The sequence below is a fragment of the Zea mays genome, chromosome 10 (assembly GCF_902167145.1).
Source record: "Zea mays cultivar B73 chromosome 10, Zm-B73-REFERENCE-NAM-5.0, whole genome shotgun sequence".
Classification (NCBI taxonomy): Eukaryota; Viridiplantae; Streptophyta; class Magnoliopsida; order Poales; family Poaceae; genus Zea; species Zea mays.
The window spans coordinates 136,869,379-136,892,292 of record NC_050105.1 but is presented as its reverse complement, the minus strand read 5'-3'; the positions used below and the strand labels follow the sequence as shown (position 1 = coordinate 136,892,292).

Genomic DNA, 22,914 nt, shown 5'->3' with positions numbered 1-22,914 from the left:
ACGAGATCACCCCGTCGACACCATCCTCGGCGATATTCATAAGGGGGTAACCACTAGATCTCGAGTTGCTCATTTTTGTGAACATTACTCTTTTGTTTCCTCTATTGAGCCACACAAGGTAGAGGAAGCACTTCAAGATGCGGATTGGGTGGTGGCGATGCAAGAGGAGCTCAACAATTTCACAAGGAACGAGGTATGGCACTTGGTTCCACGTCCTAACCAAAATGTTGTAGGAACCAAATGGGTCTTCCGCAACAAGCAAGATGAGCATGGTGTGGTGACAAGGAACAAAGCTCGACTCGTGGCCAAAGGGTATTCACAAGTCGAAGGTTTGGATTTCGGTGAAACCTATGCACCCGTAGCTAGGCTTGAGTCAATTCGCATATTATTAGCCTATGCTACTTACCATGGCTTTAAGCTTTATCAAATGGACGTGAAAAGTGCCTTCCTCAATGGACCAATCAAGGAAGAGGTCTATGTTGAGCAACCTCCCGGCTTTGAAGACAGTGAGTATCCTAATCATGTCTATAGGCTCTCTAAGGCGCTTTATGGGCTCAAGCAAGCCCCAAGAGCATGGTATGAATGCCTAAGAGATTTCCTTATTGCTAATGGCTTCAAAGTCGGCAAGGCCGATCCTACACTCTTTACTAAAATTCTTAAAAATGACTTGTTTGTATGCCAAATTTATGTTGATGATATTATATTTGGGTCTACTAACGAGTCTACATGTGAAGAGTTTAGTAGGATCATGACACAGAAATTCGAGATGTCGATGATGGGGGAGTTGAAGTATTTTCTAGGCTTCCAAGTCAAGCAACTCCAAGAGGGCACCTTCATTAGCCAAACAAAGTATACTCAAGATATTCTAAGCAAGTTTGGAATGAAAGATGCCAAGCCCATCAAGACACCCATGGGAACCAATGGGCATCTCGACCTCGACACGGGAGGTAAGTCCGTGGATCAAAAGGTATACCGGTCGATGATTGGTTCATTACTTTATTTATGTGCATCTCGACCGGACATTATGCTTTCCGTTTGCATGTGTGCAAGATTCCAATCCGACCCTAAGGAATCACACCTTACGACCGTAAAACGAATCTTGAGATATTTGGCTTATACTCCTAAGTTTGGGCTTTGGTACCCTCGGGGATCCACATTTGATTTGATTGGTTATTCGGATGCCGATTGGGCGGGGTGCAAAATTAATAGGAAGAGCACATCGGGGACTTGCCAGTTCTTGGGAAGATCCTTGGTGTCTTGGGCTTCAAAGAAGCAAAATTCGGTCGCTCTTTCCACCGCCGAAGCCGAGTACATTGCCGCAGGTCATTGTTGCGCGCAATTGCTTTGGATGAGGCAAACCCTGCGGGACTACGGTTACAAATTAACCAAAGTCCCTTTGCTATGTGATAATGAGAGTGCAATCAAAATGGCCGACAATCCCGTCGAGCATAGCCGCACTAAGCACATAGCCATTCGCTATCATTTTCTTAGGGATCACCAACAAAAGGGGGATATCGAGATTTCTTACATTAATACTAAAGATCAATTAGCCGATATCTTCACCAAACCACTTGATGAACAATCTTTTACCAGACTTAGGCATGAGCTCAATATTCTTGATTCTAGAAATTTCTTTTGCTAAGCTTGCACACATAGCTCATTTGAATACCTTTGATCATATCTCTTTTATATGCTATGACTAATGTGTTTTCAAGTCTATTTCAAACCAAGTCATAGGTATATTGAAAGGGAATTGGAGTCTTCGGCGAAGACAAAGGCTTCCACTCCGTAACTCATGCTTCGCCATCACTCCGAGCAACTCTCTATTCCTTGGGGAGAAATGAGCATCAAAGAAAAGGACTTCATCCTTGGGGGAGAGAGTAAAAGCTCAAAAGCAAAAGGACCGGACTTCATCTTTGGTATAATCTTAACCCATTTATTTATGACCAAAGAGGAAGATAGCAATAGGGCTCTAATGATTCCGTTTTTGGCGATTCATGCCAAAAAGGGGGAGAAATGAGCCCAAAGCAAAAGGACCGCACCACCACCACCAAATTCAAAAACTTAGTGCTTTCCAAAAGTATTTATCATTTGGTATCCTATTGTGTTCAAAAGGGGGAGAAAGTAGTATTTCAAAAATGGTATATCAAAACCCTCTTGAACATTAAGAGGTGGATCTCTTTTAGGGGGAGTTTTATTAAGTCAAAGAAGAGCATTTGAAACAGGGGGAGACAATTTCAAATCTTGAAAATGCTTTGCAAACTCTTATTCATTTACCTTTGACTATTTGCAAAAGAACTTTGAAAAGGATTTACAAAAGAATTTGCAAAAACAAAATTTGTGGTGCAAACGTGGTCCAAAATGTTATATAAGAAAGAAACATTCCTTGCATATCTTGTAAGTAGTTATATTGGCTTAATTCCAAGCAACCTTTTCACTTACATTATGCAAACTAGTTCAATTATGCACTTCTCTATTTGCTTTGGTTTGTGTTGGCATCAATCACCAAAAAGGGGGAGATTGAAAGAGAATTAGGCTTACACCTAGTTCCTAAATAATTTTGGTGGTTGAATTGCCCAACACAAATCTTTGGACTAACTAGTTTGCCCAAGTGTATAGATTATACAGGTGTAAAAGGTTCACACTCAGCCAATAAAAAGACCAAGTTTTGGATTCAATAAAGGAGCAAAGGGGCAACCGAGGGCACCCCTGGTCTGGGGCACCGGACTGTCCGGTGTGCCACCGGACAGTGAACAGTACCTGTCCGGTGCACCAGGGGACTCAGACTCCAACTCTTCACTCTCGGGATTTCTCGGAAGCCGGCGCGCTATAATTCACCGGACTGTCCGGTGTGCACCGGACATGTCCGATGCTCCAAGGAAGCGCGGTCTTCGGAACTCGCCAGCCTCGGGTTCGCGTGGTAGCCGCTCCGCTAAAATTCACCGGACTGTCCGGTGTGCACCGGACTGTCCGGTGTGCCAGCGGAGCAACGGCTCCCTGCGGCGCCAACGGCTCCCTGCGGTGCATTTAATGCGCGCGCAGCGCGCGCAGACGTCAGGCACGCCCATACCGGTGCACCGGACATCAAACAGTACATGTCCGGTGTGCACCGGACATCCAGGAGGGCCCACAAGTCAGAAGCTCCAACGGTCAGAATCCAACGGCAGTGATGACGTGGCAGGGGCACCGGACTGTCCGGTGTGCACCGGACTGTCCGGTGCGCCATCGAGCAGACGCCTCCAGCCAACGGTCAAGTTTGGTGGTTGGGGCTATAAATACCCCAACCACCCCACCATTCATTGCATCCAAGTTTTCCACTTCTCAACTACTACAAGAGCTCTAGCATTCAATTCTAGACACACTAAAGAGATCAAATCCTCTCCAATTCCACACAAAGCCCTAGTGACTAGTGAGAGTGATTTGCCGTGTTCATTTGAGCTCTTGCGCTTGGATTGCTTCTTTTCTTTCTCACTTGTTCTTGAGATCACAACTCCATTGTAATCAAGGCAAGAGGCACCAATTGTGTGGTGGCCCTTGCGGGGAAGTTTTGTTCCCGGCTTTGATTTGAGAAGAGAAGCTCACTCGGTCCGAGGGACCGTTTGAGAGAGGGAAGGGTTGAAAGAGACCCGGCCTTTGTGGCCTCCTCAACGGGGAGTAGGTTTGCAAGAACCGAACCTCGGTAAAACAAATCTCCGTGTCTCACTTGCTTATTCGCTTGGGATTTGTTTTGCGCCCTCTCTCGCGGACTCGTTTATATTTCTAACGCTAACCCGGCTTGTAGTTGTGTTTATATTTGTAAATTTCAGTTTCGCCCTATTCACCCCCCCTCTAGGCGACTATCAATACCTTTTGATCCACGGACTTACCTCCCGTGTCGAGGTCGAGATGCCCATTGGTTCCCATGGGTGTCTTGATGGGCTTGGCATCCTTCATCCCAAACTTGGTTAGAATATCTTGAGTGTACTTCGTTTGGCTGATGAAGGTGCCCTCTTGGAGTTGCTTTACTTGAAATCCCAAGAAATACTTCAACTCCCCCATCATAGACATCTCGAATTGCTGTGTCATGATCCTACTAAACTCTTCACATGTAGACTCGTTAGTAGACCCAAATATAATATCATCAACATAAATTTGGCATACAAACAAGTCATTTTCAAGAGTTTTAGTAAAGAGTGTAGGATCGGCCTTGCCGACTTTGAATCCATTTGTAATAAGAAAATCTCTAAGGCATTCATACCATGCTCTTGGGGCTTGCTTGAGTCCATAAAGCGCCTTAGAGAGCTTATAGACATGGTTAGGATACTCACTGTCTTCAAAGCCGGGAGGTTGCTCAACATAGACCTCCTCCTTGATTGGTCCATTGAGGAAGGCACTCTTCACATCCATTTGATAAAGCTTGAAGCCATGGTAAGTAGCATAGGCCAATAATATGCGAATTGACTCAAGCCTCGCTACGGGTGCATAGGTTTCACCAAAATCCAAACCTTCGACTTGTGAATACCCCTTGGCCACGAGTCGAGCTTTGTTCCTTGTCACCACACCATGCTCGTCTTGCTTGTTGCGGAAGACCCACTTGGTTCCTACAACATTTTGATTAGGACGTGGAACTAAATGCCATACCTCATTCCTTGTGAAATTGTTGAGCTCCTCTTGCATCGCCATCACCCAATCCGCATCTTGGAGTGCTTCCTCTACCCTGTGTGGCTCAATAGAGGAAACAAAGGAGTAATGTTCACAAAAATGTGCAACCCGAGATCGAGTAGTTACCCCCTTATGAATGTCGCCGAGGATGGTGTCGACGGGGTGATCTCGTTGGATTGCTTGGTGGACTCTTGGGTGTGGCGGCCTTGGTTCTCCATCCTCCTTGTCTTCATCATTTGCATCTCCCCCTTGATTGTTGCCGTCATTTTGAGGTGGCTCATCTTCTTGGTCTTCTTGTTCAACATCTTGAGTTTCATCCTCAACTTGTGTTGGTGGAGATGCTTGCGTGGAGGAGGATGGTTGATCTTGTGCATGTGGAGGCTCTTCGGATTCCTTAGGATATACATCCCCAATGGACATGTTCCTTATCGCTATGCATGGAGCCTGTTCTTCACCTATCTCATCAAGATCAACTTGCTCTACTTGAGAGCCGTTAGTTTCATCAAACACAACGTCACATGAGACTTCAACTAGTCCAGTGGACTTGTTAAAGACCCTATATGCCCTTGTGTTTGAGTCATAACCAAGTAAAAAGCCTTCTACAGTCTTAGGAGCAAATTTAGATTTTCTACCTCTTTTAACAAGAATAAAGCATTTGCTACCAAAGACTCTAAAATATGAAATGTTGGGCTTTTTACCGGTTAGGAGTTCATATGATGTCTTCTTGAGGATTCGGTGTAGATATAACCGGTTGATGGCGTAGCAAGCGGTGTTGACTGCCTCCGCCCAAAACCGATCCGAAGTCTTGTACTCATCAAGCATGGTTCTTGCCATATCCAATAGAGTTCGATTCTTCCTCTCCACTACACCATTTTGTTGTGGAGTGTAGGGAGAAGAGAACTCATGCTTGATGCCCTCTTCCTCAAGAAAGCTTTCAATTTGAGAGTTCTTGAACTCCGTCCCGTTGTCGCTTCTAATTTTCTTGATCCTTAAGCCGAACTCATTTTGAGCCCGTCTCAAGAATCCCTTTAAGGTTTCTTGGGTATGAGATTTTTCTTGCAAAAAGAACACCCAAGTGAAGCGAGAATAATCATCCACAATAACTAGACAGTACTTACTCCCGCCGATGCTTATGTAAGCGATCGGGCCGAATAAATCCATATGTAGGAGCTCCAGTGGCCTGTCACTCGTCATGATGTTCTTGTGTGGATGATGAGTGCCAACTTGCTTCCCGGCTTGGCATGCGCTACAAATCCTGTCTTTCTCAAAATGAACATTTGTTAGTCCTAAAATGTGTTCTCCCTTTAGAAGCTTATGAAGATTCTTCATTCCAACATGGGCTAGTCGGCGGTGCCAGAGCCAACCCAAGTTAGTCTTAGCAACCAAGCAAGTGTCGAGTTCAGCTCTATCAAAATCTACCAAGTATAGCTGACCCTCTAACACTCCCTTAAATGCTATTGAATCATCACTTCTTCTAAAGACAGTAACACCTACATCAGTAAATAGACAGTTGTAGCCCATTTTACATAATTGGGATACGGAAAGCAAATTGTAATCTAATGAATCAACAAGAAAAACATTTGAAATGGAATGGTCAGGAGATATAGCAATTTTACCCAAGCCTTTGACCAAACCTTGATTTCCATCCCCGAATGTGATCGCTCTTTGGGGATCTTGGTTTTTCTCATATGAGGAGAACATCCTTTTCTCCCCTGTCATGTGGTTTGTGCACCCGCTGTCGAGTATCCAACTTGAGCCCCCGGATGCATAAACCTACAAAACAATTTTAGTTCTTGATTTTAGGTACCCAAACGGTTTTGGGTCCTTTGGCATTAGACACAAGAACTTTGGGTACCCAAACACAAGTCTTTGACCCCTTGTGTTTGCCCCCAACAAACTTGGCAACGACCTTGCCGGATTTGTTAGTCAAAACATAGGATGCATCAAAAGTCTTAAATGAAATGCTATGTTTATTTGATGCATTAGTAATTTTCTTCTTAGGCAACTTAGCACGGGTTGGTTGCCTAGAACTAGATGTCTCACTCTTATATATAAAAGCATGATTAGGGCCAGAGTGAGACTTCCTAGAATGAATTTTCCTAATTTTGTCCTCGGGATAACCGGCAGGGTATAAAATGTAACCCTCGTTATCCTGAGGCATGGGAGCCTTGCCCTTAACAAAGTTTGACAATCTTTTAGGAGGGGCGCTAATTTTGACATTGTCTCCCCTTTGGAAGCCAATGCCATCCTTAATGCCAGGGCGTCTCCCATTATAAAGCATGCTACGAGCAAATTTAAATTTCTCATTTTCTAAGTTGTGCTCGGCAATTTTAGCATCTAGTTTAGCTATATGATCATTTTGTTGTTTAATTAAAGTCATGTGATCATGAATAGCATTGATATCAACATCTCTACATCTAGTACAAATAGAAACATGCTCAACATTAGATGTAGAGGGTTTGCAAGATTTTAATTCAACAACCTTAGCATGTAATATATCATTCTCACTTCTAAGGTTGGAAATAGTAGCTTTGCAAACATCATAATCCTTAGCCTTAGCGAGCAATTTTTCATTTTCAATCTTAAGGCTAGCAAGAGAAATGTTCAATTCTTCAATCCTAGCAAGCAAATTATCATTATCATTTCTAGGAATGGGAATTGAAACATTGCAAACATGAAGATCAACCTTAGCTAACAAATTAGCATTTTCATTTCTAAGGTTGTCAATTGTTTCATGGCAAGTACTTAGCTCACTAGATAATTTTTGACATTTCTCAATTTCTAGAGCATAAGCATTTTTAACCTTAACATGTTTCTTATTTTCCTTGATTAGGAAGTCCTCTTGGGAGTCTAAGAGATCATCCTTTTCATGGATAACACTAATTAGCTCATTTAATTTTTCCTTTTGTTCCATGTTAAGGTTGGCAAAAAGGATACGCAAATTATCTTCCTCACCACTAGCATTATCATCACTAGAAGATTCATATTTAGTGGAGGATTTGGATTTAACCTTCTTTTTGCCGTCCTTTGCCATGAGGCACTTGTGGCCGACGTTGGGGAAGAGGAGTCCCTTGGTGACGGCGATATTGGCGGCGTCCTCGTCGTCGGAGGAGTCGCTAGAGCTTTCGTCGGAGTCCCACTCCCGACAAACATGAGCATCGCCGCCCTTCTTCTTGTAGTACCTCTTCTTCTCCTTTCTCCTCCCCTTCTTGTCGTCACCTCGGTCACTGTCACTAGATATAGGACATTTAGCAATAAAATGACCGGGCTTACCACACTTGTAGCAAACCTTCTTGGAGCGGGACTTGTAGTCCTTCCCCCTCCTTTGCTTGAGGATTTGGCGGAAGCTCTTGATGACGAGCGCCATTTCCTCATTGTCGAGCTTGGAGGCGTCTATTGGTTGTTGACTTGGTGTAGACTCCTCCTTCTTCTCCTTCGTTGCCTTGAATGCAACGGGTTGAGCTTCGGATGTGGTGGCATCATCAAGCTCGTTGATCTTCCTCGAGCCTTCGATCATGCACTCAAAACTTACAAAATTCCCGATAACTTCCTCGGGGGTCATTTTAGTATATCTAGGATTACCACGAATTAATTGAACTTGAGTAGGGTTAAGGAAAATAAGAGATCTTAGAATAACCTTAACCACCTCGTGGTCATCCCACTTTACGCTCCCGAGGTTGCGCACTTGGTTCACCAAGGTCTTGAGCCGATTGTACATGTGTTGTGGCTCCTCCCCTTTGCGAAGCCGGAACCGACCGAGCTCCCCCTCAATCGTTTCCCGCTTGGTGATCTTGGTGAGTTCATCACCTTCGTGCGCGGTCTTGAGTAAGTCCCAAATCTCCTTTGCGTTCTTCAACCCTTGAACTTTGTTATACTCCTCTCTACTCAAAGAGGCTAGGAGTATTGTCGTTGCTTGAGAGTTGAAGTGCTCGATTTGGGCCACCTCATCCTCATCAAAGCCCTCATCCCCTACGGACGGTACCTGCGCACCAAACTCAACAACATCCCATATACTTTTGTGGAGCGAGGTTAGATGAAATCGCATTAAATCGCTCCACCTAGCGTAATCTTCACCATCAAAAGTTGGTGGTTTGCCTAATGGGACCGAAAGTAAAGGTGTATGTTTGGAAATGCGAGGGTATCGTAGGGGGATCTTACTATACTTCTTGCGCTCTTGGCGCTTAGAAGTGACGGATGCCGCGTCGGAGCCGGAGGTAGATGTCGATGAAGTGTCGGTCTCGTAATAGACGACTTTCCTCATCCTCTTGTGTTTGTCCCCACTCCGACGTGGCTTGTGAGAAGAAGATCTCTCCTTCTTCTCTTTGTGGTGCGAAGAAGATTTCTTCTCCTTTCCTTTGTTGGAGGAGCTCTTCTTCTTCTCCTTCCTCTTGGTGCGGGACTCTTCCGATGAAGTGCTCCCGTGGCTTGTAGTGGGCTTTTCGCCGGTCTCCATCTCCTTCTTGGCGTGATCTCCCGAAATCACTTCGAGCGGTTAGGCTCTAATGAAGCACCGGGCTCTGATACCAATTGAAAGTCGCCTAGAGGGGGGGGGGTGAATAGGGCGAAACTGAAATTCTCAAAAATAATCACAACTACAAGCCGGGTTAGCGTTAGAAATATAAACGAGTCCGGGAGAGAGGGAGCAAAACAAATCACAAGCAAATGAAGAGTGTGACACGCGGATTTGTTTTACCGAGGTTCGGTTCTTGCAAACCTACTCCCCGTTGAGGAGGCCACAAAGGCCGGGTCTCTTTCAACCCTTCCCTCTCTCAATCGGTCCCTCGGACCGAGAGAGCTTCTCTTCTCAAATCACTTGGGAATCAAACTTCCCGCAAGGACCACCACACAATTGGTGTCTCTTGCCTTAATTACAAGTGAGTGTTTGATCACAAGAAAGAATCAAGAAAGAAAAGAAGCGATCCAAGCGCAAGAGCTCAAATGAACACTACAAATCACTCTCTCTAGTCACTAGGGTTTTGAATGGGATTGGGAGAGGATTTGATCTCTTGTTGGTGTGCTTTGCAATGAATGCTAGCTCTTGTATAGTGGTTGGAAGCTGGAAAACTTGGATGCAATGAATGGTGGGGTGGTTGGGGTATTTATAGCCCCAACCACCAAAAGTGGTCGTTGGAGGCTGTCTGCTCGATGGCGCACCGGACAGTCCGGTGCACACCGGACAGTCCGGTGCCCCCTGCCACGTCATCACTGCCGTTGGATTCTGACCGTTGGAGCTTCTGACTTGTGGGCCCGCCTGGGTGTCCGGTGCACACCGGACATGCACTGTTCCTTGTCCGGTGTGCCAGTATGGGCGCGCCTGACTTCTGCGCGCGTAGAGCGCGCATTGAATGCGCGGCAGAGAGCCGTTGGGCGGAGATAGCCGTTGCTCCGGAGTCGCACCGGACAGTCCGGTGCACACCGGACAGTCCGGTGAATTTTAGCGGTCTAGCCGTTGGAGTTTCCCGAAGCTGGCGAGTTCCTGAGGCCGCTTCTCCATGGCGCACCGGACAGTCCGGTGAATTATAGAGCGAGTGCCTCTGGAAATTCCCGAAGGTGGCGAGTTGGTGTTGGAGTCCTCTGGTGCACCGGACATGTCCGGTGGTGCACCGGACAGTCCGGTGCGCCAAACCAGAGGTGCCTTCGGTTGGCCCTTTGCTCCTTTGTTGAATCCAACTTTTGGTCTTTTTGTTGGCTGAGTGTGAACCTTTTACACCTGTATAATCTATACACTTGAGCAAACTAGTTAGTCCAATTATTTGTGTTGGGCAATTCAACCACCAAAATCATTTAGGAACTAGGTGTAAGCCTAATTCCCTTTCAGGGGCCTCGGGCGAGACGTAGATCCTCCGGGGTCGGCTGCCCTTGTCCGAGGCCGGGCTCGGGCGAGGCGTGATCGAGTCCCTCGAATGGACCGATCCTTGACTTAGTCACACCCATCAGGCCTTTGCAGCTTTGTGCTGATGGGGGTTACCAGCTGAGATTTAGGAGCCTTGAGGGTACCCCTAATTATGGTCCCCGACACTTGGTTCAATTGATTGTATGCATTGGAAGTGGAAAAATTGTCCTTCAGCTTGGCAAGGTATGTATACCGGGCACGTGCATGAGCCTACAATTATACTTGAAGCTGTTGCAGATAAAGATCTTTGGATTTGGCATGCATTTTTTGGGATGCCTGGTTCCCACAATGACATCAATGTTTTGCATCGATCTTCTTTGTTTGCACGCCTAGCAGAAGGTGAAGCTCCAAATGTGAATTATACAATTAATAACAATGATTACACGATGGGTTATTATCTTGCCAATGGCATCTATCCATCGTGGGCTACTTTTGTCAAGACCATTCCAGAACCACAAGGCAATAAGAAGAAATATTTCGCTATTGCACAAGAAGCTTGCAGAAAGGATGTGGAACAAGCGTTTGGAGTTCTGCAAGCTCGATTCACAATCGTTCGGGGTCTAGCTCGGTTTTGGGATGAAGACACCCTCGGACTAATCATGAGAGCTTGTATCATTATGCATAATATGATCGTCGAGGATGAGCGAGATGACGAACATGATATAATTTACGAAGGCGTCGGAGAAAAGGTAAATTTGTTGCATGAAGGGACACAAGAACTTGAGGAATTTATTCAAAACTACAAGAATATAAAGGATAAAGAAATTCACACTCAGCTTCAAGCTGACATCATTGAGCACTTGTGGCAACATCATCCAGACCTTTACAAATGATTCTATATATTTTACTATTATTATTTGGTTCTTGTAACAATTGTGACTCATGATTACAAAGTTATTATGTAATAACATCATCTGCACTTCATCAGCAATATCTTACTGTTTTATTCTCTTACTTACATCAAAACATGTATGAGTATGACATACAAACGTGTACACATGAACTTCCGTAGACACATGTATCAGGGCAATTGGGTTTGCTACTCTCTGGATGAGACACCACGTGAAGGAAGAGCCACATACATATTTAAAATATAATAAGTACATCCTGGAGCTGCAAAATAAAGTTCGACCACCAGGTACCATAAGACCACCAGCTACCAGCATCATTCGTCAGGCATCAACCAGTACCCCAAAATACAGATCGATACTGCATCTGCACCAGTCCAACGTTAGGATATAACAAAAGTAATCTCTCAAGAGTTCAAACAGATAGTCAAGACACATACCATAATATCACAAAACACTGAATCAGTGCAAAGAGGACCAACAGAAGACAGATCAATGAATCTACACATGTTTCTGTAATACTTCGCAGCAGCATTCCAGCTCTTACAGGTAGCTGCAAAAGAAATAAGTGATTTCAAATCTGCCTTCATAAAATGAAAGATTCTTGCTAACAGATGGTCATTTAGTAGACCCCAGCTTGCATTTCCTGCTCTGGGATTCACAGAATCATTATCAACAGACGATGCTCCATCACATAACTCTTCAAAACAGATGTCCTCCTTCCGACTAGCAATAATGTCTTGTGACAAATGAATATTTTCGTCACTCTGGTCAGGTAGCAATCTTGCCCTTTTTGCAGACCCACCATCTTCTGTGAGGCTCACAAAAGAAAACGAAAATGTTACAAATGTCCACAAATTTCGTTCAGTGTTTAGTAGCTACAAGGAATATGCGAGAGTGAAATAAATTTGATAGTTCAATATTTCAAATGTATTAAGATTAGCTGAAAGTTAAAATTTAAGAACTGAAAGTAAGTAAATAAAATGTTGTGTAGGACATGACCATAGTACCTGGCAGGAAATTCCTAGATGCTGAATTGTGAGAAAAGTATGCTTCAAACTCTTTTTTTGGTTGCTTTGCTGAAATCCATGGATCCAAGACCTCATTTATAGCTAAAGTAAGTTCCCTGCTCTTGAAATATTTCATGACTAGTTCATGTAATTTGCCACGTGTATAACCCGCAAACTGGGGGTGTAACTCATGGAAGCTACTTGATCCTTGGTTCACACCAAAATTATATTGGTCTGGGTGCGTAAAATCCTTAAGAACTGGAAACCATGTCACCCCGATTAACTGACAGACTTGGACTTGTGAAAACACATTCGTTTTACAAATAGGAACATAAATTTAGAGAAAGAACAAAGCCAATAAATTAGGAAGAGAGAACCCAAAGGTAAATAGCAAGTATCCACTGATTTGAGACTACTATCATAAATAACTAGTATCCACTGAAAACAGTAAATAAACTGGAAGCAATGACAAAACTATTCGAGACTAGTAAACATCAACTAAAACACTGACATGGACTCCACTATATGAGACTAGTAAACTGGTAGCACTAACCCTCGAGCACCATACAACCTACAAGTAGATTGGTGAGCACCTGCAACATACAAGTAGATAGGAATTTGTGTAAGTTATAATTGCAACCACAAGTAATAAGTAATTGCGAATCAAGGCTACCTAAGCATCAGAAAGTTGGTCCAAAATCTTAGCTCGCAACTTCGTGTAGTAACTCTGTTGCTCTTCTGTCAACCCACTAAGATCCATATTTATTATCCTCTCTTCATCTCTTCGCTTCTGTAATTCAATCTCCTCTTTCCTCACCTCGATAAGTGCCTTTTCTGTGTTAACTCGATCAACTTCAAGTGCAATTGCTTTATTGAATCTCTCCTCTTTCTTCTGCTCTTTCTCAGCATCACTTTCTTTCTTTGCAGCCCACAAATTTTCTATTGCTACAGTCACACTTTTCCTCTTCTCTTGTACTAGTGCTGCTTTAGCTGTTTTCTTCCCGGGAGGCCTGGTCAATTGATAATTCTCTACGACTTGAACTTGAGATTCTTTGGTTTCATATGGTAATGTTCCATTGGCATCCCCTTCACGAGTGGTCTTTTGTTTCTTGTTTGAAGGTTTAGGAGCAGCCAAATCATCTACTTTACCAAGCCATTTGGGTTGTAATCTGAGCTTATTCCAGCAGTGCATGAATTGAAATCCTTTTTCATGTTCATCTTCGGACTTGTACAACGCACATGCCTGTGCAACCTGGGCAAAACATTTGCATGTGTTAGGCTCAAATACTAAAAATGAAAGAAAATGTGATACTGCATGATGATTAATTACCATGTCTTGCATTGTAGTACCACTCTGTCGTCTTAACTGAATCCTTGTTAAACAATCACAAAACTTGTTAACACATTTCTGAATTGTCTCCCATTGATGCATTAGAGAATTAACAGTACGTTGTGATTGGCATGGTTTATGTTCATTGAAGTACTCATAGATACGAGACCAATACCTTCCTACTTTTTGATCTTTACCTACCACAGGATCCATACTGATATTCAACCACGCTGAAACCAAAATTTCATCTTCTTGATCACTGAAATTTTTTGATCTCTTATGGTTTGGCCTCGATGTGGGGACTATTGGTCCAACTTGCATTGATTGTGGCTGAATATCAGGACATGTATTGCTATTATTATCAAATTCTCCTTCAACGTAGTCATCCATCATCATGTTTGAAAAGTATCCATTCCCTGGAACTACATCTAAAAAATGGTACTGTAAAGTCAAGACAGGTCTACTATGTCTCACATAAATGGTACATGGTGACTGCAAATGCAAGGGAACAAGTTCAGGCAGGAAGCCAACCTTCTGGACAAAACATATGCTCAAACAAAGCATGAACCAAACTGAGATAACTGAACACACTAAGTTATCTTCCAAAGTAATCTGAGCGGAGGATGCTGGGCACATGTTTATGGATTGAAAGAAAGAAAAAGTTCTTGTCTATGGCCTATGGGTGTCCAGGTCACAATGGCTGAACCTTGGGCTAAGAAGAACCATCAGTAAAGAGTCATTATGATTCCTCAAAAAGTTTTTGCTCAGACTCACAGTACCAGGGTATGGAACAGATAGAGCAACTTTAGAGGTGGACGGCCGAATTCAATTCACTAGTAGCTCAAATATGCAAATTAAAGGCAACCTCAGCTTGGAGTGCAAAATCAGATTTGGGATGCAAGGTTTTCGCTTGGACTTCGCTTGAGCAGAGTTTGGTCAGGATCAGATCAAATACCCTGCTTGTGTAGAATTTTATGACCGCAAAAGAAGGGACGGACAGAGCAACTCCAGGAGCCGAGCATGTGAAAAAAGTCAGCCCCAAAACCAGCTTTTAGGGATACTATAGTTGTTTTCATAGGCTAAAATTACCTGCGCGCACAGCAGCTCCCTACAAAATTATATATTCAAGCAACATCGACACAAAAAAGCAATATTATGTCTAGTCTTGTATTCATATGCTCAAACAAAGTATGTACGCACACTTTCTTTTCTTTCTATGCTGCTATAAGCTACCTATTCATTTACTGAACAATAAGGCTCAACTATATTGAATCAACAATATGCAGCTCATTGACATTTCAGGCTGCATCAGACTTGTGTCTGACCACTATCAATGAGACAAGCTTCAGTTCATACCTTCCCCTTGGCCGAAGGATGAAGGCAACTCGTCCCTGCAGCTGAACATGGTCGACGCTAACGGATCTGCGACGACTCTCGCACGTGCAGGCACAGCTGGCCAGTAGTCGCCGCAGCGTCCGCCTGCATCACCTCCACCACCGTGTCCGCCTCCTACCCCAACACCACAGCCACGGTCGCGTCCGCCTCCTCCACTGCTGCCCAATCCTCCCCCTCCGGTACTGCCTCCGCCGCTCAAGCCAGATCCCGCCATGGAGCAGCTCCTTCCATCACGAACGCGAGCTTGCTTCGGCAAATTTTGGCGCGGGAATAGCAGATTTCGCGCGCGCGCAAGCGATTGGGGACGGAGTCGCGACGCGAAAATATGCGGGGACGAGCGCTGGTTATTCGGGATGCGAAACGTTTGGGGGGAAAATAGATGGACTGTTGGAGCGCTGAAAAGAGCTGTTTTGCTAATAAATCCTTTTTGGGGTGTTTTAGCGCGCTCCGTTGGAGTTGCTCCAGTTCCAGCCTTCCAGGGCGCCGTGCCGCCGCCCCGTCACAATCTCCAAGTCACCACGAGCCCAGACGTCCTGGTCACCTCCAACGCAGCGGGGCACTGTTGGCATGCGCATATGGCTGCTGCGCCGTCCTTTTTGTACGTACACCGCACCGACCCGGCGACCGGAAGGGCCGTTGCGACGGGTGGCCGGCAGCCCGACGCCTTTGCCGTTTCTGTACGCCGCCAGCCCGCCACCTCCAGTTCCACTGTTCCAGACTTCCAGTCTCCAGGACCACGACGCCGTTTCAGTTCCAGTCTCCGCGCCGCGCAGCCAGGAATCGAATTCGAAGCGCCAGTCTCCGCGCCGGAATTGAATCGCCGCCAGGAATCGAAGCGTCAGGAATTAAATCGCCGTGAGGAATCGAAGCGCCAGGAATTGTGTGCCGGGCCTAAAAAAGCACGGCCCGATTCAAGCACGGCGGGCTTTAGTAGCGTGCTGGACCTCCATTTTAGTGTATAGGCACGATAAGGCCCGGCCCGGAAGTAATTCGTGCTGGCCCGGAAGTAATTCGTGCTTGCCTGGCCCGACACTTTGAAGCCCGAAGCACGACGGGCTCGGTGCCGGGCCAGCACGGCACGGCCCATCTTGCAGCACTGGCAGGACATCCATGCATGCACGTTTAATTGTAGAAAGCAGTCAATCAATGAGTCAGCAGTGGCTGCAAAGGTATGCCGACATGCGTGACGCATCAGAACTTTTCTGATGCTGTTGCAACGGGTACGCGTGCCTGCTTAAAGCCTTAGACATGGCTGCCAATCTGCCATGCTTGCTGCTGTAGCCTGCAGTGGGCAGTACACACGTTGGTAAATCACCTGGTTAATTGTACAAAGAAGGCAGCTCGTCGTTGCTCATCATAATGCGTGCAGCTGCTAATGATTGCGAAACTCTGCGCGCCTGCAAGAGTAAACGAACACGAGCGCTCGGACAAACTTCCATTCACATGCATGTCCGTGTGTATCTGACTGAATGCATCGGGAAAGGTAGAAGAACTTCGAGAACGAATGGGTACCTTTATGGCGAACACGAACTTTTATGGCTCTGTTTGGTATAACTCATTTTTTTTCGTTTCATCAATGAAGTTAATAAACATATTTTCAAGAAACAACTTGAGGGAAGATAACGGAGGAATAAGCTAGTATTTTCAGTTTCGCCCAGCTTTGTTCAGCCAACTGCGCCTATATCAGAGAAAGCTCATCAAAACAATTGTTAAGATAGAGTTGCTTCATTCAGCTATACCTGTCTGATAGGAGAAACTGAAAAAACAGTTTTGTCAAGCAGGAGCAAAGGCCCTACAAAACAGAGTAACCATAGCTTATCGGTAATGGAACAAAATCATTCGGGATTGTTAATATCACTATATACCTATATGACCAATGCACTTGTGTCACAAATTAACTGCAGTCGAAATAAATAAATAAATTATAGACACGCTGGGCCAATACTTACTGCCCCGATTTGTATATAGCCTGGCCTCAAGAGTTGGCCCATCTCGCATGACCCCGCCACACATGGCCAGCCCTTCGGCCGCGTGAAGATCGAGCGACGGCGGAGCCGGCCGGTGGCGGGTGGCCGGGGTAACACGGCGGCCGGCGGTGTTGGACCGCCCTGGGCGCATTGCGCACCGCAGCCAGCAGTAGAGATCGAGGCGACCCGCAGCAACCTGCAAGGAGAGAGTTATTTGAGTTTGTAACTATCTAGTCGCGCGGCTTCGCCACTATATTACTCCGCAGCTGCGTATCGCCAATTTGGTATTATGCAGCACATATCTGTGTCATATTGAGACTGTTATTCTCCCGACCTCTGTTACCGGCTATGAACTGTGGTAAAAGTCAAGTTTGTCTCTGCTGTAACCACGACGCAAGCAGCCTCTCCCCTGCTCCTCCTATCATCTTCCCCAAGGCAAGCTCTACCAGCTGGATCTCCAAGGAGCCCCTGCGACCTTGGCCATGGCCGACCTCCACTTCTCCCTTGGCAGGCGCTGCCCTCCTCTGGTCCGAGCTCGAGCAGGTGAGCTCGCCCCATGGCCTCGGCTCCTAGCTCGGCCCCTTGCTCCCTCAAGCCGGCAAACAGGCGCCCCTTCCCTGCTACAGCCGAGGCCCCTTCTCTTCCTCGTTCCTCCCCATCCGAGCAGCCTCCTCTGTGGGTGGAGCATAGCTCCTTCCCCTTCGCCCTTCCTCCCTCTCTCAGGCCTCCCTCGCCCACAGAGTCAGAGCGGAAGCCGCCGAGCTTGGAGCCCAGCACGCTGCACGCCGCCGCCGGCCATGTCGGTGGATACGGAGCGGAGCTCCACCGAGTCGTCCGCGGCCTCCAGGCTCGGCTACAAGGACACCACGTTCGCCCTCACCCTCCGCCTCCCGGGCTCCGACTCCGGTCGTTCCTCCTCGCTCGCCGCGCCCTCCGACGCTGCGCCGTCACCCAAGGCGCGGGTGGTGGGGTGGCCGCCGGTGAGGTCGTACCGCAAGAACGCGCTCGCCGACTCCAGCAAGGCCAGCCGCGCAGCCAATTTCGTGAAGGTGGTCGTCGACGGCGCGGCCTACCTGCGGAAGGTGGACCTCCAGGCGGGTGGCAGTGCAGACGAGGTTACAGACGGCGGCGCGGGCACCTGCTGCTGGCAGACGGGGTCGCGGGCTCCTGCTGGCAGACGGCGGCGCGTGCAGATGTTGGCAGACAGCGGCGCTGGCACCTGGTGGCAGACGCCGGCGTGGTCACCTTAAGGCAGACGCCGGCGTGGTCACCTGCTGGCAATAGATGAGTAGTCGCAATAGAGAATGGACTCAAACGGCTAGGGGTAGATTAGTACGAAGGGGTACACAAACTTCATCAACCGCAAGAAAACACATGATAACAGAGCGGGGGAGAATAACAGTCCCAATATGGCGCGGATATATGCTGCATAATACCAAATTGACGATGCACAGCTGCGGAATAATATAGTGGCGAAGCCGCACGACGAGATGGTTACAAACTCAAATAACTCGCAAGGAGAGGGTCATTTGCTAGCCTAACTGGGCTGTTTGCTTACATTGGGCCAGGCCTAACAAACAGTAGCCCAACAAGGCCTGCCACTAACTCCGCGCACGCAACGGCGAGGTCGACGCCGCCGGTCGGCGATCGCGCACTCTGTCTCTGCCGGAGTGCCGCCGTGCTGGATCTTCCGCCCGGCGCTCCTCAGTCGACCTTCCGCTCCCGCCCATGGCACGACCCTAAGCCCGCCGCTGTCGGTGGCGGCGGCTGGCTCTCAGAGTGGGGGTGGGACCTTATGCTCGGATCGATCGCCGCGTTCTACGCCGTCATGGCGCCCTACACCAAGGTGGAGGAGAGCTTCAACGTGCAGGTTCCAGCCTCTAATCCCTCCTTGTAGTTTTGATGCAGTATCGTTGCTCCATTGTCGGAGTTCTGGATTGGTCACATGCTCGCCTTCTCATCCTCTGGCAGCCGTCGGTCCCCGACTGGCGTGCCTCGCGAGCTCATTCACTCCCACTCTGACTTGTGGGGCTTATTAACCCTTGTACCTAATTACTGATGAATGCTGCTATTCTTTCCGCGAGCAGTACAGAACCCGATTTCTGTGCAGTGACTGATGTTTTGTGCAAGTAATCGTGTTTACTCACTCTTAACTAGGTGTCTCAAATGCTAAGGGATGAACAATATTTTCTTCGTCTTGAATAGTCAACACTTTTTGTTGCTTGTTGGTGGGAGGGGGCATGTGGGAGTTAACACCTACGCATCCATGTGGCGTGGATTAATTTACTCCTCAACACGGTTGCGTCTGAGACTTCTTTTGCAGCAATTGTAGCAAATAAATTTAGTGGCTTTAAGGGACTGTCGTGGCATAAAATGCAGACATTTTTTTAGTGCATTTGAATATATTTAGTTGGTGCAATTGTTTTATATTTGTTGGTTTGTAATCAGGCATGCTCACTCATGACCATTTTACAATTATCCACATATGTTGTGCAAAGTTCTATTGTTTCACATTATAAAATGCCAATTTGTGTTTCTTTTGCACAACAACAAGTCATGTAAAGGACAGACTTAGTGGCTCTCACATAAGTGGGATCTAGGAAAGTAATAACCCAGGCAAACCTTACCCCAGCGTCTACGTCGAATCCAGGACCTTTGCTCAGTGGAAAGGCTTCTCACCACTGCGTCAGTCCTGTCCTTCACAACTATAAATCATGTAACTTCAAAAAAAAAAAAGCAGGAGTCCTTTGTCTTAGAAGGCTTAAATTGCATAACTTTTTTTCTTTCCAAGGACTCAACTGCTCTGGACCCAGTATTGTTGGATTCATTTCTGATGATTAATACATGTCTCTTTGTCATGGCAACAGTCATGCAGATGCATCCTTTCAGCATTTGCCCACTCATAACTTGAAGAGATCTTATTTTCATATACCAAACAGAATAAGTTTCATATCGTACCAAAATTATTCAGTTTAAAAAAGGGCACTGTACTTCTTTTATGGGATATTGTGGTTCAATGCTCTTTGTGTGAAAAGCAACAGGTTTATTTTGCGGGGAAAGTATATTGTTTATTGGCACCTGTTATGCCCATGAAATATTTGCTGTTCTCTGTTATTCATTGTATAATGATAAATAACTCTCCATTCCCGAGAATGAAGTTTAACTATACCTATACATAGTTTTACCTTCTCTATCTTGAGAATAAACTTTTACTGTCATGCATTTCTGGTGCTTGAGCTAATCACATAATTGATTTTTTTGGCAGGCCATGCATGATATTCTTTATCACACTTATCACATCGAGATGGTGACTTACTGAGTCAAATGCTAGCAACTCTACAAATTTGCTTTAGTATAATATCCTTATATTTATTGTTTGGTTTTTACTATGTTTTTTTCCTGGTTTTTGCAGTATGTCATTTAGAATTTCCTGGAGTTGTTCTTCGAACATTCATAGGTAAAATTCATGTTGTCATGAAACCCACCCTTAATTTGTGCAGCATGAAACAGTATTTTCTCAATGGTAAATTTTTGGACTAATGATTCTTATAGCCTTCCATCTATGCTTTTAGCTCTAAGACAAAACATGATTTCTTATGTGTTTTTTTTAAATTTTGCAGACCTTGTAGTCTTGATGTGAAATTATGGCAGTAACATGATGTACCGACTACTGTCTGCATTTTTCAGGAGCATTTGTTATCTCTATTCTCTCATCACCGGTAGTCTTTTTTTGCATGTACTTCATGTTCCAAGGTTCTATAGTCTTCTTAGAGGCGATCGTTAAAGCTCTGTATATAATCTTCCATGGATGTATATTCTATCTGATCTGATGTTTAATTTCTCATTGATGCAGTTTTGGTAAACTGATTTTTTTCTGTTTCCTTTTGTAGCTAGACTAACATTGAGTTGTGTTACTTTGACGAGTTTGAGACTTCTCAGAGCTCAGGTATTATTTTCTTTCATCTCTCGCTATATCTGACACTGAATGCTGTCAATATGTTACTTCTTTCTGTTGTTATTGGTATTATGAAAACATAGTGGTTTGCCGAAAATGAATGACACAAATAAATAACAGCATGAAAACAGCTTGCAGAAACACCACTCTTTCGCTTTGCAAGTACTCTTTAGTTGTAGGATGCAATTATTGGAATACTGAATCAGGCACTTCCCTTTGCAAACTACACTTTCATTATATTTGGCAAATTATATCTAGTCTCCTACACGACATGTCTGCCTTATATGTTTCCCGATTTACGTCCAAAACGATGCAAGTAGTCAGAGAAACAGAGCTGTTGTCGATCCCCACTCGTGCTTCCTCTGTCTTAACCCCCGCATGCAAACCACCTCCCTCCCTCTTGATGAATCCTGTTTCCCTGCCTCCTCCACTGCCCCTCCTGCCTCCAGCAGCATCAACGTCGCCAGAGGTGCTGCCTCCTGACTCTACATCCAGAGGCTACCAAGATTCCTCCAAACCCCAACCCCTAACAAACCGAAGTTAACAGAGACTGCTGGAGCTGGACATGAAGAAGAAAGAGCCTAGCATCCTAGAGTAGAAAGGGTTCATCAGTGGAGGTACACACATTCGTATCCCCTATTTCAAACTTCACTCTGCAAACAATGTTATCTACAGTGCAAAACTCCTAGTTTACACGATCCGCTGCAGACAGCCTAAGCAGTACAAGTGGACATCGCAGGATAGGAACGCCACCAGACAAGCGGACATCGCAGGATAGATTTTTTCTTTTTTTAAGGAAAGAAAACGTCCTGCACGAATATCTCACGCCCCTGCACGCCGGATCCGCATCTCCTGTATATCTGAACCGCACGAACTCCGTTGAGAACCCTGTGATGCACGGCGAGCCTGAGCCTTCGTGCTTCATCCTGGGCGCTATATAGTTTTCGTTCAAAAATGCTTACTTTCAAACTGGTCTTCTATCCATCAATGTTGAATGGGTGACTTGATGATGCGTCTGTCTTTGTTTCTTGTTACCGTACATTCTTTTGATCTTTAAATTTTTATACCACCATTTCTGAGCTTTCATCACTCTACATATAATTTTCTCACGGTTTTATTTTTGCATATTGTTTTGTTGTTCGGCAGATACTCTAAGGAGGAGCAAATTCCCGTTGAAGAATTTGAGAGAAGGAATTTCACCTATCTACTGAAGTGAGTTTTATTAGTTTGTTCAAATGGACCGTGCTGTCATTTCGGATGCGGATACCAAACAAGTTTTTTAATGCTTGGAGCAACTTTTGTTCATTCGATAATATTTGATGAATTCAACATCGTGATGCTTTAGTGCTCTATCCCTTATCCCGGGCATGTGAAAGTGAAAACAGTGAATACCCGCTCCATTGGTGGCTACCGGTGCTTGTTTGCTGTGGATGGATTCTCGAGAGTAAAACTTAAGCCCCAAGTCCCCACGCTTTCTCTAGTATGGTAACTAGCTCTGTTGGAGAGAGTGGAATTCCTAATTGGGCCAACCCTAGAGGGTGGCTATACCATATTCATACATGGGCCTCATGGGCCCCATATACTCTAACACCCCCCTCGCAGTCTGAACTTCCATCGCAGCGGAGTTCACAGACTGGACTCGAAGAGAAGAAGTACACCACACCATAGGATCCCCCCACAGACTCAACTAGCCACTACTGATGTTGAGGCTGGAGCGAAACTCGGCGAAGATCAAGGACGGAAGTCCCTTGGTGAAGATGTCGGCAAACTGGGAGGTGGTCGGCACGTGGAGTACCCGAACATCGCCGACGACGACGCAATCTCGGACGTGATAGTCGCCTAGAGGGGGGGGTGAATAGGGCGAAACTGAAATTT

General features: G+C 45.7%; 1 protein-coding gene and 2 pseudogenes across 2 annotated transcripts; 2 read left to right on the top strand and 1 right to left on the bottom strand.

Moving 5' to 3' along the window:
- LOC109942936 (protein ALP1-like) overlaps positions 1 to 11,367 on the top strand; it is a 32,526-nt pseudogene extending 21,159 nt beyond the window's left edge.
- Positions 11,368 to 11,789: 422 nt separating this feature from the next.
- Positions 11,790 to 12,608, bottom strand: LOC103642858 (histone-lysine N-methyltransferase ATXR3). Its single transcript, XM_008666032.4, has 2 exons — positions 12,393 to 12,608; positions 11,790 to 12,193 (listed from the first exon to the last, which is right to left on the bottom strand). The coding sequence occupies exons 1-2, from the start codon at positions 12,526 to 12,528 to the stop codon at positions 11,790 to 11,792; spliced, it is 540 nt and encodes a 179-aa protein (XP_008664254.1). The 5' UTR covers positions 12,529 to 12,608.
- A 5,273-nt stretch (positions 12,609 to 17,881) lies between these two features.
- LOC103642856 (uncharacterized) lies at positions 17,882 to 22,449 on the top strand (annotated as a pseudogene). The gene is made up of 6 exons (XR_004853090.1): positions 17,882 to 18,324; positions 18,621 to 18,954; positions 20,350 to 20,391; positions 20,773 to 20,803; positions 20,975 to 21,030; positions 22,186 to 22,449. The product of XR_004853090.1 is annotated as an uncharacterized protein (transcript).
- Positions 22,450 to 22,914: the final 465 nt, after the last annotated feature.

Coding starts and splice junctions, on each gene's coding strand:
- LOC103642858 (XM_008666032.4), bottom strand. CDS start 12,528: ATGAAATATTTCAAGAGCAGGGAACTTACTTTAGCTATAAATGAGGTC. Junction 12,194..12,392: donor ATCTAGGAATTTCCTGCCAG/GTACTATGGTCA, acceptor TGAGCCTCACAG/AAGATGGTGGGTCTGCAAAA.